Source organism: Lineus longissimus, chromosome 16, assembly GCF_910592395.1.
Source record: "Lineus longissimus chromosome 16, tnLinLong1.2, whole genome shotgun sequence".
Lineage (NCBI taxonomy): Eukaryota > Metazoa > Nemertea > Pilidiophora > Heteronemertea > Lineidae > Lineus > Lineus longissimus.
The window spans coordinates 8,177,681-8,191,741 of NC_088323.1; the positions used below are offsets into that span (position 1 = coordinate 8,177,681).

The following is a 14,061-nucleotide window of genomic DNA, read 5'->3' on the forward strand; positions in this document are numbered from 1 at the left end:
CAAAAAGAGATGAGGAAATGAATTTTTTAACACATCTTCGATATGGACACGTTGTGACGTTTGCTGGAAAATCATGCAATACAACAACCTGTACAACAAAGAGAGAGATTTCATGGGTAAACTCAAACATTTTTAGCTGAAAATGGCATGATAACCCTAAGTTAACCCATCATTAGGAGTAAACGAACTCCTAGTTGTTAAATTGTGCATTTTTCACACTTACTGACTTCAACAGATGGCCGGCTGCAATGCGATCATAGGCCTAATGCATGAGTGCATGGCCTATGGTCATTATGTAATGTTCTATGTATTGTGTGTGTGTGTGGGGGGGGGGGGCATTTCCTACATGGCATTCACTACATAACATGACTTGAATAATTTCCCACTTGGACCTTGACCAGAAATGGGCTATCTACATACATGATCTATACGACAATCAAGATGTACAGACCGGGGGAGCTGGCTGTACGTACCCATAAGTCTTTGCGGTAGTCTCGCGCGTACCGGATATAACCTATCAAGCTTTTCTCCTTCAGAGAAATACTGCGTTGCGCTCAACTGCCAATTATGCATTAGTCTGGTGGACACGAGGTTGGCCTTAAACTTGCTTGAAATCGAAAATTTGGACAACACACGTGTACTACAGCGCAAACGGCAGCATGACATATAGAAACATGTGGTCTGATTCTATTTTTACTTGTCATTTAGTGATCACGCGTCCAACCTCGTATGCAGGGTAATGTGGCTTTCTCATTGGTCGAACGTTAATTTTGTTCACAGCCTTATAAGGCACTTGAGCGCAACGCAGTATTTCTCTGAAGGAGAAAAGCTTGATGGGTTATATCCGGTACGCGCGAGACTACCGCAAAGACTTATGGGTACGTACAGCCAGCTCCCCCGGTCTGTACATCTTGATTGTAGTATTTAGGGCCCATGCAGGAGCTTTTTGCCAGTCTTCTTTGACTTTGTCCCCATTCCTGGTGGTGGTGCTAAAGATAGGAATGGCCTACCCAACTGTCTACTGTGTGCATGATTTTACCACTGTCGGCTGGTTAAGGATCTGGTTCGACAATTCGTACTCGGAACCTTTCGTCATGTTCGTCGGTCGTTTGATCCCGCCGACACGTGCTGGGTGAGTATTCCTCCAATCCAAGGCCAGGGTTTGTTTACAAGCAGAGGTGTACAATGCTGTACAAAAAAGTACACTGATGTACACAAAACTCCCTTATTTGGAGGAATTCAGTAACCTAATTTCGTTTGAGTGATGAAAACATGTTTCCAGCCATATGCCTAGCATAGAAAATTTGGTCACATGGCACATCGTGAGACCAAATATTCTCAACTTTTTGGAATTTTTTTCCTATTTACATCAAGTCTACAAATACAACAGATAATTTAGAACCATTGATGTGATCATGAGTTGGATATATGTTTTCATTGCTCAAGTATAGTTACTAAGTTAGGCTATTTAATTCCTCCAAATAAGTGAGTTTTGTGTACATCAGTGTGCTTTTTTGTACAGCATTGTATACCTCTGTTTGTAAACAATCCCTTGCCTTGGGTTGGAATATTGCAGATGCTTGGCTTGTCATTCGAGTCTAGAACAACTGGATTTAGAATGAACAGCACTGTACAGTGTTAATGCACTCTGCGCCATTCCGATGAAGCCTCGTCTTGAATTCAGCGGTTGGTTAAGCAAGAGTTAAATTTGTATTCATTATATTTTTTATGTATTTATTTGCAGCATGAATGACGAGGTGCTAGTTAATGAAAATGAAGATGGATTATGCGTATCTGACGGACACAGTTGCTACATTAGCAACGTTGTGTTCTATCCTACAGCTTTCAATCGGCATGTAAGTATTTCCTTCTAATAAGAACCTTGAAAGCGGCTAATGGGCCTCTCACTGATATTGAGTACCCCCAAAAAAAACAAATGAGGGTGGTTTCGGATTTCCAGATTAAGATGCCGGGTCAAAATACATTTATATTGAATTGTTTCTGACCGCCAGAGAAAAGAGTTTGTCAATGTTAAATTGTCAAATCTGCTTTGACCTCCGAGGTAGTCAAACTAATAAATGATGTGGTAAATCTAGTTACATCGTTACCCTAAAAAAATTAGATTTTGTTGTAAAACTGAAAGACTAGTTTTTAGCTCAGCTGACAAAGTCAGCGGAGCTAGTAGTATAGCTGTTCAAATGGTGTCCGTCCTGCAATCCATCCATCTAGGGACCCATCTGTGGACAAATTGGACATTTCTGACCGGGAAGGCCTAGCCACTTCGTTGACGGTGCTAAATTAGGAGTTGCCCAAGGTGAACTCAAAAAACGAAAAATCGGCGCGATCCGACCTGTATTGAGAGAATGAGGTCATTTCGCGTTTAGATTTCTTTCCCTTTTTACCTCGGTCCACAGAGCAAATATTGTTTTCAAATGTGGCTGAATATTTTTAAATATTTTTTCATTTTTTACTTTTAATGGAATTAATATAGTTTTCACCGCCAGTTGGCGCTGCAGGCACATTGCCTGAATTTTGGCGATTTCAAATTTGGCGGTGGCTTAACTTTTTTGCAAGCAGTGCCGCTGATTGGCCGATCGATAGAAGAGATGCCACCATTTAAAAATGGCGGTAGTCGCTGCTTCAATGAAGGTGAGTGAACTTTCTCATGTTCAATCGGTTGATACTCTTTTAATCAACATGACCATGTACCTGAAATTTGTTTAGGTACTGAAAAGAGTCTATATAATTCAGATTTATCAATAGTTTTTTATAATATTCCGGAAATTTTGTGCACAAATTAGCGGAAGTTGGTGCTCGTCTCATGTCATTTTAGAGCGAGAAATTTGTTTCCGTCGATCTCTACCACTGAAAAATCGCTTGCATAGCTTCGAATTTTTGTGAAAATAAGTATCTGAACTTGGTTTCAAATAGTCTAGAGAGTTACCTTTGTGGTGATACATATGGTATGTGATAAATATTTGTGGAATTTGTGAAATTCGGTTTTCAAACGTGCCGATGATGCAAGCGATCTCGCGTGAATTTTGCAAGTCCTGATATGTCGACCGGGTGTCAAAAATCACTCGCCTAAATTCAATTCAAAGATCGAAAATGATATCTGAACTTAGTTTCAAATAGCCTACGCAATTATCATTTCGGTGATATATAATACATGCATGTAATAATTGATTGATCTACCTAAAACGCGCAATTAAAACGGCGAAAGATCGTGATAAACACTCTGGTGGCGGTCGCACTAAATAACGACCGGTAGGGCCCGGCGTGTGGCGGAGAAAAAAAGGTAGCGCCCGGAGGTTGGAACGGGATTTTTATGCACTTTTAACTGTATATATATGTTGTTTAGATGTATTTCTAACAGTTCTGTAACTTTTATGACCAAGCTTGCACCCAAAGTTGGTAAAATTGATGCTTGTTTATGGACTGCGCTAGCAACCGGAGAATTCGCCGTCGGCCATTTTGTGACGGTCCCTGAGTTGTTGTGGTTGGCAATTTTGCAACAAATCTCACCATTTACGTTTGTTTACAATTATTTTGAAAGTCACATTATGACATCGTAGTATGAATTCCACTGCAGTTTCCTTACGCAGCAATGCTCATGTTTTTGGTTGGCAATCCTGTACTGTCTGTACACTGCGCTGTGCAGGCTTAGAGTATAACTCAACAGGCCCTCATGATTCATTTGATGGACACCTTATTTGATAGTACCTCATCATTAAGTCCACAAGATCCTGTTCTGTCACATGTTGTAGACGATAGACAATTTTCAAAATGTAGTACACCACTCGCTCACGGCTCACATCATGTGGGCACGGTTGGCTGTTGAGTGTTATGGTTCAGTCTGTGAGACTAATTTAAAGAGGTTACACTTTTATTTTGAATTGGAAAACAACCCCCAGGACTGACTTTTCACTGAGTGATAAGTCACTAAGTGTGCCCTTCGAAGGTTAATTCTCTTTCTGGATTTGCTTCCATAGATGCCTTATTCAGGATATCATCTGACCGATGCCTGATCAAGCACAGACTGTATCCGGTGGTGTACATTTCCTCGTCTATGTCACCCTTTATTCAGTCAGTGTTAATTTCTCTTCTCTTTTTTAGCTCACCTCTTAGCAGAGGTGAGCTTATCCCATACCGTGGCGTCCGTCGTCCGTCGTTGTCGTCGTCGTCGTCCGTCGTCCGTTAGCAGGGCACGTTTCGTAACTGTTAGAGCTATTGAGTTGAAACTTGGTACACATGTACCCTTATGTAATGACACCTTGGAGACCAAGTTTCGGTCTGATTCGTTTCATGGTTTGGCCACCAGGGGGCCAAACGTTAAAAGTGAAAATATGCAATATCTCCCTTAATAGTAGTCGGGAAATTTTGAAAAAAATATGGTTGGTATCATGTAGGAGCCAGTTTTCGCGGGTCTTATCACTAAGTGCAGATTTACTAGCTTCCAGCGATTCCATACACGCAAAAGCTTATTTATTACGAAATTTGAGATCAATAACGAAATATCTGGGGTGCTGCGTGGATGTTTTAAGCGTGAATTAATCTTGAAATCGCTCACTGAAAGATCGATGCAGACCAAAACAAATCCGAATCGGCTCCCCCATTTTCGCGGGTATTGCGCATGCGCGACTGATTGTTGTGTTTCTGTGTAGTGCATGATCCTAGGTATTGACCCAGTGTTTTGCTTGCCTGTTTAGGACGCATTTTGGGCGCTTTCTTTGCGGAACGAAATGAAAATCAAAAATCAGAAAATTTCTTCTCTGGAAACGAAGTGACGCGCGAGAAAACGGGAAAAAACGGGTTTTCGCGAAATTGGGGATGACTCGAAATTGGGGAGCAGCACCATACTTCTAGCAAAGGTGCATCATATATCCTCCGGGTTTTTGATTTGACCTCCTTTTCAAGGTCACAGAGGTCAAAGTTTGCTGATTCACTGAACAGTAGCATGTTTCCTATCTATTTTAGCTAGAAGGTTTTAAACCAGTGTGGACATGTATCTGGGGATTGTCTATTCCACCCCTAAAATTTCGGCCGTTCGGACATCACATATGGCCGCCAGGCAGCCATCTTGAAAAATAAACACAGTACTATTACTCCGAAACTAATGATCGCATTGCAACCAAATTTGATCTGGATGTATATCTATGTACTCTCTACTAAATCCTTGATTTTTTATCAAATGTGATAGCCAATATGGGTGCCAGGCGGGCATCTTGAAAAATTCTTAGTTTGGCCACCCGGGGGCCGCCAGGCAGCCATCTTGAAAAATAAACACAGTACTCATCTTATGAACCGAAGGAACAATACATTGTTATGGGTGATTTTAACATGAAATCAATAGGTGAAGGTGAAAACTATAATGCAAAGTTAGAAACCTTTATGTTTCAAGCATATAACTTCAGACAAAACGTGTCCAAAAACACCACCAGCTATCAGTCCAAATGGGACCTTGTATTCACCAATCCTACTCCATCTGCCACTATTGACTTGGTCGATATAATAGACAATTACTGGTCAGATCACAAAATTGTCTACTCTGCTTTGTCATACCTGTAGTCACCTCAATTAAATTCAACTTGCGCATTATTTTATCTCTCATGTAATTTCATTGTAAAACATTACTTCATTTCTTTCTTACATTTAAAACCATGCTAATGCTTCATCCAAGTTCCCTTCAGAAGAGGTGAGCACAATGGCCCTGGCCATTTCATTTACAGATTAACTGTTGTTGGTTATTGCAAGAGGAGTCGTTGGCACATTTCAAGTCCAGGAAAGCACTTGCTGTTCCCACATTCAGAGTAAGGTGTGCTTACTCGTTTTACTGCTTTCCATTCCTGGAGAGCGTTATCAAATATCTGCCGCAAGGCAACAAATATCTGCCGCAAGGCGCTTCAAATATCTGCCGAAAGGCATCAAATATCTGCCGCACCATATAAAGTTCATTTTGTTAACCAACTCTTTATCTTCTTTGTTGCCTCATAATAACGGTACCGACACACCCTTGCCTTCACCTATCCATTTCAGCTGAGCGCCAGGCCCTTGGGCCTCTTGTTGTCACACATATGCGATAGATCACAGTTAAATTAGCCCAAATAAGGGAAAGCAGGGTTGTGTCACAAATTATCTATTGTTACACATGCACACATAGGTTAACACATCTGTTTTAAAGTTGGATATATCTAAAACACCCTAGTGAGAATATTTCATTTTCATAATGGATTTAGCATCGTTCTCACCACAGAGGTTTGTGTGAGACAACCATTTACTGCTAGGGTTGGTGCAAAATGCAAAAAGCTTTTAAAACCACATTATTCAATATTTGATTTGAGATGTTTTAGAATAGAAATTGATACCTCACTGTTGGTATTGATTGTCTCACTCTCACCCAAACCGCTCGGGTGAAGGTAAAATATTGACCAAAACCTCGGCTACGTCTCGGTGTCGGTCTACATTTTAGCTCCACCCTCGCGATTTGGGTTAGAAAACCAATATCTCCACTTCGGTATCAATTCCTTAAACCACACTGACTCTGTTGCGGGGGTTGTGTTTGTCGTTTTCATTGGAGGCGTTGAGAGGCGCTCTGCCTTGCAACCGGTATACCAGGTCCATGAACTGCGTACTACTGGCCCACAGTAATGCGTGCTGCTAAATTCTCCCCGAGTTCCATCGTTCAGCCACAGTAATATGATATCTATGACGTCTTAGAGAACTATAATTAAGTGCTGAAACTTGGTCAGCTCGACTCTGGAATGGTGAAATTTGAGCGACTTCAACAGGCAGACGGTGCATTGAAAACTTCCGAAAACTATTCTATACCGAGCTACTTACTCTCAAGTTACTCCTCATGTATGTATCCATTATTGTTCTCCAAATCGGATCACAAATAGTCATTAATAAAAGTGCACAAAAAACCCAACGAGCACCACTGATGTAACAAAATGCCGAAAAGCTATATCATCTTGAAAGATCAGACGTGAACACAGCCTGCGGTGTGGAGTTTACTACAAGTACTGAAAGAGAGTGTGCAGTATCTATATTTGGTTAAATAGCAAGCCAGTTGCTAACCTGATTAGGTAATCTAGTTGTCAAAAACATAAATGGCTATATCTTCAAAATCGATGGAGCAAATTGCATGGGGTTTTCTGTATTGTATAAATTGTTAGGTGCACTTTTGAAAGCATCTTACAGCAGGAAATGGCAAGATACCTGGAGTTCTGGCCTTTAAAGCCAGGTTGGTAGACCAGGCCGCCCGGTCTATTCTGGTGTGGGCCAGGGGTACAGTACCATTCAAGTAGTGATAGGGTAATGGTTTTCAATGATGTATTAAATGTACATCATGTACAATGTACACAGGTGAACACCAAATGTAAAGAGTAAAGCTGGTGGCGTTCCATCCTGATGCATCAAAATGTCAATTAATCAACTTTTCTCATAAGAGATAAGAGCTCGAGCTGTACCAGGCCTACCCCTGTGTTTGTGTAGACTTGCTAACTAAACAGTACAACCTCTCTAATGCGGACACCCATGGGACTGGGCGTTGGTGCCTCTACAAGCGTAGATCGTAGGCCGCCATCCCGAAAATTTCCAGTGACTCGCCCGCCAAGTTGCCATCCTTAACCGCCTTGCCGGATTTTTCACCCGCCAAGCCAAATAAAATTCACATATCTTCTCGTTTGATCCCGTTGTACCCTGTATATCAATTGAAAGAGACTGCTGATTTTACGCCAACAGCTATTATCATCCACCCGTGGCACACCTTCAAGCACTCTTTTTATCATAATTAAAAACAACCACCCCCACTCTGCCGCTAGCCGATCGTACAGGTGCGCTTTTGTCCACTCCCTTGACCTCGTTGCCAAGGATACGGGTGATTGTGATTGGCTGACCGTCGTCTGCCGGAACACGAGGATAGTAATGGTAGTAGGCCCTACTGGCAGTACTGCCGTACCGGGTAATTGAGATGGCTGGCAGTCGGGTTGCGGTGGGATAATGATCGTTGAGTGACGGCGGATTGTTTATATGCGATATTTACGGCTGTGTTTGTGTAACTATTGGCTTTGATTTAAGCATGGCGGAGGTGAATTTAAAGAGGGCGGCTGCAAATTTAACAGGGCGGGCTAATTTTAGACGGGGCGCATTTTCATTGCTCAAATTTAAACGGGGCGCTAGCGCCCTGTTTAAATGGCCTGGCGAGAACACTGAGACAGCGTACATCATTATAGTAATACTTGTTATTAGAGCACAAGGGGATAAACAACTCAATGGACTGCAATTAATGTTACAATATACAGTAGCTTGACAATGTGATGCACAGTGAAGATAATTAAACAATAAACAGACATTAAATTCACTCCACTCCAATTAACTGAACTTAGTGTCTAATTATGTTCATCAATTATGCAAACTTCTCACCTGTTAGGTCTAATCGACTGCCTAAGTGAACACGGGAAGCCATTGTTTTTGTTTACTGTCCGTAATTGTGAGGTGATTGAACTAAAAAGTCACCATGGCCGTGTCCGCAATTCCGAGTAGAGAGGTGTCCGCCCTACCGAGGTTTTGGTTAAAGCAAATGACTTAGAAAAAAATCGGGACTTAACGAACATGTCCGTAATGCGGAGGTGTCCGCCTGGCAGAGGTGTCCGCAAGGGGAGGCTCTACTGTACCTGGCTATGAAGAAGAAATCAGATATTGCATCTCTCTATGCGTTGAACTTATGGAGTTAGTTTCGTTTTTCAGAACCATATGCAAGCAAATTGTTCAAAAAGGTAGTTCCTCTGACGTCCAGTTCTTTCCATTTCTGGCCATGTTCTCAAGGTGAGTGTACATGTGGTTTGGAAAAGATGCAGGAGTAGAGAAGGTTGATTCTGAAAAACCTTGGTTACAATGAACTCATTTTCATAAAGGATTATGTGTTAAACTCATTTTGACCTCAGAGGTTTTGACGAGATAACAATTTAAAAACCTCTTGGTTTGGTATAAAAAGTGTCGATAGCAAAGCCGATTCTTGGTGGTTTATCTGATTATCCGATTGGTATTCCGATAAAAAATGAATTCGGCCTCCTCGTCCTTACGCTAGTGTCAAATCGTCGGAGCCAATCAGATTGCTGGGTTAGGGGTTAGGGGGTAGCCGGGTTAGGGTTAGGGTCAGCTTTAGGGTTAGGGTTAGACATAGAGTATATCATACATGCAATACCTGTCTGACGATTTGGCACGCGACAGACCTCTGATGCTTGGGTCTATTTCTTGTCCCGAGGATCGAACTAGCGATTTGGACAATGTTACCAGGTCAAACCAAACTGTAAGGCTGAGTTGTCATTCTTCATTTCAGTTGCTCAGTCTGGCTGAAATATGGTTTTTTAAAAGAGGATACAGCGCTGATAGTTGTCAATATATTTGGGATGTGTTTACAGTTCTGTTATATGACTGTATATTACTCATACACCAACCAAAAAGTAAGTACAAGAGGGCCGGTACACATTGTTACATCCTCTTCTTATTTTGCATTCTGCTGTTTGCGAGTTTTGTTGCACACTACTATGGTTGGATGCCAAGTGGCCAAGAGACTGCCTTTGATGTGGGAGGAGGTTGCAAGCACGTGCTCTCAGTCTCAGCGACGTAGAACCTCTCAGTGACGTCGTTGTCATTGTTTTGGTGGGCTGGAGTGACGTCCTTGCCCTAATATCATAATGTCATGTGGTCTTCTGGGTTTTCTTTCAAGCCAAGACAACCACTCCTGTGATATGTCCACTCAAAAAAACACACCAGTGTGCAGTGGTCTTCATATTTACATCAAAGGCCTTGGCAAATAAAGTTGTCCACGCTCACTTATGATATGAAGTGTCCATGTCTGGCATTGAACCTTTTGTAGCAGAGGATGTTTGGATTTTGAGGACAACACCTATGTACATCCATCCTTGCCTGAACTGCTGCCGGTCTACCTTAGAATCCTTGCATTGTGAATCAAAGTATCATTTGAAACACATGCTTTTATGAATGAAATTACCAAAAATAATGGGTTTTGTTATGCAAATTTATGTAGCCTAATTTATAATGTCTTTTTATTTTCAGAGTTCATTACATCGACAGATGTTGATAGGAGTATTAGCCATTTTTCCCATTTTAATGCATATACGCTCACTCACTGACCCCGAGTTAGCTAAACGACGCCTAGGTTTATACTGCTGTTCTATGAGTGTGGTGTCCTATGGTTCACCACTATCATCCGTTGTAAGTATAAAGCCATTTTTGTAATTTTTCATGGCAGTCAAACCAAAATTAGTTCATATCACTAGCTACAGGGTGGCACAGAATTATTTTCCCTTGCACAATAGAATTCTATTGTGTATCCATTGTGTAAGGGAAAATAATTTTGGGCCACCTTGTAGAAGACTCACTGACAACACTCATGCTAGTATGACGATTACTTTAACTTATATTCCTGAAGAAGTTTTTTATCACTAAGCAGAGGAGGATTACCTGTAGTCATGATTTTTGTTATCCAATGAAACGATAAAAAAGTTAGTTTTTACATGATCAATGTTAAAGGGGGACTATAGGCAGGAGCAGAGGGGCTAATTTGGCCATCTTCAGGTGACACAGTAAGGGTCCTGGGTCATGTCATATTCAGCACTAAATATATTCCATGTACAAGCGTGAATCATTTCGACATACTGTTAGATGTGAGAGACCCCTTTTGGCGACTTCATGTAACTGTATCTTGCCTGCCTAGCTACTGCCTATAGTCCACCTTTAAATCATCACCTTGACGTTTCAAATGGTTACACCATTCTTCTTCAGAAGTTAGACGTCTGACCGCTAGATGTCATATCGGCTAGACTCCGATCCCACACGTGACTTAGTCTGTAGCCCCCTTTGTCTCAATTCATGTTGGTGGGTTTTATGAATCCAAATCGCCTCCATCACCCATCTCGTAAAAATCATGTTGGCCCTCTCCCTACCATTTTGCTTTGTTCCCATTCTGTGTTGATCTATGGATTTTGTCAGTGCTCCACAGCTGACAGAGGACATGCCGACCAGCTGACCTCTGGTTGTTTGATTTGATTTCAGTCATTTCCACCCTGTGGAATCAGCTGCAACCGCTGTGGGCATCTCCCGCCTCTCAGTGTCATGGCCAACCACCTCTCAAAGCATATCCAGCATCCAACTGAAAACCGCCTCTCACATCTTTGAGGAGTTGTATTAAAATGTTTTACCTCTCACTGTACATTCACATGCAGTTCATGCAGTTTGAGGAATGCTCCAATTTCCAAAAAAGCCAAATAGACATGTATTGGCCTGCATACAGATAACCATGACCCCAAAACCTTTTGATAAAAGCTGGAATATTTTGAAGGGAAAGCTAAAGACCCTTCAAAGAATGGGCTTGGCCTTAAAGGGGGACTTTAGGCAGGAGCAGAAGGGCTAATTTGGTCATCTTCAGGTGACTAATATATCAGGGCACTGGGTCATGTCTGATTCAGCACTAAATATATTCCTCGTACAAGTGTGAATCATTTCGACGTACTGTGAAATGTGAGAGACCCCTATTGACGATTTTGTGTAACTTTATCTTACCTGCCTAGCTGCTGCCTATATTGTCCCTTTTTAAAAACTTTTGTTCTGTGGCATTTGCCTGGTTTTGACATCGCATGAGTTCATCAGGTTTGCTTCTCTTTCAGTCTGAGGTAATAAGGACCAAAAATTCAGGTGTGATGTCATTCCCGTTGGTGATAGCTAATGTGATAGTTGGAGTTGAGTGGTCGTTGTACGGTGTGTTACGACAAGACAGATTCCTTCAGGTAGGTGACACAGATTCATTTCATTTCACAGACATGAAAATTACCACCAAGCGCGTGGCCTAGTATAATGTTCTGATGTTCAAAAAGTTAGAGTCGGCTGGGCTGTTGCCTAAGTCACGAAAAACAGCTCATCCGGCCAGAGCTTATCCCGGATTCTGTTGCATTAACATCTAGGAGTTGACTCCCAAGGATAGGATGCTGGTCTATCGCAGGTCAACTTCCCAGGCAAGTCTGGTACCCTTCTACACCTTGGTGGAGAGAAGCAAGTAGGGTGAAGTGCCTTGCCCAAGGACACAAAGATGAAACAGTGCTGAACGATCTGAGCGCCGAACCTACAGCCTCCTGGTTATAATGTTTATGTTTAGAGTCAGCAATTTGTGTTAAGTTTGTTGTGTCCCCTCTGATCAATCAACGCTATATTTTCAGGTGCCAAATATGATCGGGACAGTTTTGGGATTTTTGCAACTATTGCTGTTCTTCCGTTTCCCGATGAAGAGAGCACGTGTCATCCATAAGCCAGGATCTTTACAGAACGTATAACCAGACGCCCACCCATGATTCTTCAACATGTTTAAGTAAAGTGCATCTCAATATATTTTTGAATCCTTTATGCTCAAATTATTGCATTTGTATTAGAATTTGTATGTATTTTTGTCGATGAAAAGGGAAATTCCGCAGTTTACATGCACTCATTTATAAAGCACATGGACCGCATGTTTATTTGAAACTCTCAAAACCAGGTACTTCATACCAATCACACAGCTTCTCAGCTGCTGACAAATCAAGGAAATGAACAAAGATTCCTCTATTGTGATTGGTGAGCGATTACTTTGACAATCAACAAATCAACAAATCATCATTTCCTGTTCCTTAAAAAGGCATAGCTTGACCTTTCACATACAACTGAATTGATGTGATGTCGCCAAGTTATCTTATGTTGCCTCTACCTGTAAGTGATGATTCTAGTCCGACACCTTGTTCATGTACAGTAGAACCTCTCTATTAAGGACACCGGCGGGTGAAAAGTGCTGTCCCTTATAGAGAGGTGTCCTGATTAGAGAGGTCAAATTGAATGAAAGCAACCAATTTGGGACTAAAACAAGTGTCCATGATAGAGAGGTTGTCCTTATTAGAGATGTGTCCGGTAAGAGAGGTTCTACTGTATTTTGTAATCATATATTGATACAGTAGACTGGTGACGTTATCAAGAGGTAATTCGAGGTTAAGGCAAAGGCATAACCTATGAGCAGTAACATAGACATGTAAATGAGGAACTTGTGTATAGTGTCGAAGTGCGGAATTATGCTTTTTGGCATGGGGAACAGCACTGTATAGGTTTTTAGCTCTTAGGGGACCAACTGTACCAGTGTTAGTGCAATCCGCAGCAAGGGTCATTTCTTTGTGGTCTTGGCTTTTTTTCTTGTGACGATTAAAGTTCTTGCTTGAGTGGCATTTTCAGAGGGGTTTTACAAACTGGTTAAAGTTTGATAAATGGGCATTCTGCAATGCACTTTAACGTTACTTCATATAGATGCCTTCAATATTCCATTTATTTCAATTCAGATATAATGTCAGTTTTTGGGTGTCACTGTGCAGTATTAGTGTCTCATGTTTCAATTGCTGGGGCAAATGATTTACTGTTTGTAGGCAAATATGTTCATGAATTAGAAGAGCCAAGTTTACTGCAAAAGGTATACTTGGCGAAACAAAAACCAGTGGGGTGAAACTGAAACCAACCAGAGTGGAATTAGTTCGGGGAGTTTACCAAAATGGTTGAAGTCAGGGGGAAAAGCATGGTGAACTGTAAAATCTTGTGAAAGTTGGCAGTTTTTTAATGTAGATGCAAATATCAATTTTCCAAACGAAAAATACTTTAAAAAGAATGTAAATACCAACCACTTCACGATGGTAGAGCGAAATTTTCATTTGACACCGTCATGGCGCAATTTGCTACGATGCATGACCCATTTACATGGTGTTACATGTGCGTCATTGCAACAAATGACAGTTGAATATTTTTTAAAACTGACTATTTCATTCATGAACATAATCGGTATGGTAACCATGTGCCTTTAACTCGAGTGTCCGGTGAGCTGATACAATAGCGCAGTGTCTGGTCATGTTACAACTACAGGGATACTGGTTTTAACCATGTCTTCACCTCTGGTAGTGTCTGTCATATCACTATTTCTCGTGTCCTTATTTTTCAACATATGTTTTCTTTTTTGATGAGCTTATACAATACCGCAGT

General features: G+C 41.4%; 1 protein-coding gene across 1 annotated transcript; it reads left to right on the forward strand.

Annotated features, from left to right (window-relative positions):
- The first annotated feature begins 93 nt into the window (after positions 1-93).
- On the forward strand, positions 94-12,350 carry LOC135500834 (sugar transporter SWEET1-like). Its single transcript, XM_064792492.1, has 7 exons — positions 94-116; positions 1,745-1,856; positions 8,749-8,826; positions 9,341-9,464; positions 10,081-10,239; positions 11,691-11,810; positions 12,237-12,350. Exons 2-7 carry the CDS (start codon positions 1,768-1,770, stop codon positions 12,348-12,350), a joined length of 684 nt encoding a protein of 227 aa, XP_064648562.1. The 5' UTR covers positions 94-116; positions 1,745-1,767.
- The last annotated feature ends 1,711 nt before the right edge of the window (positions 12,351-14,061 follow it).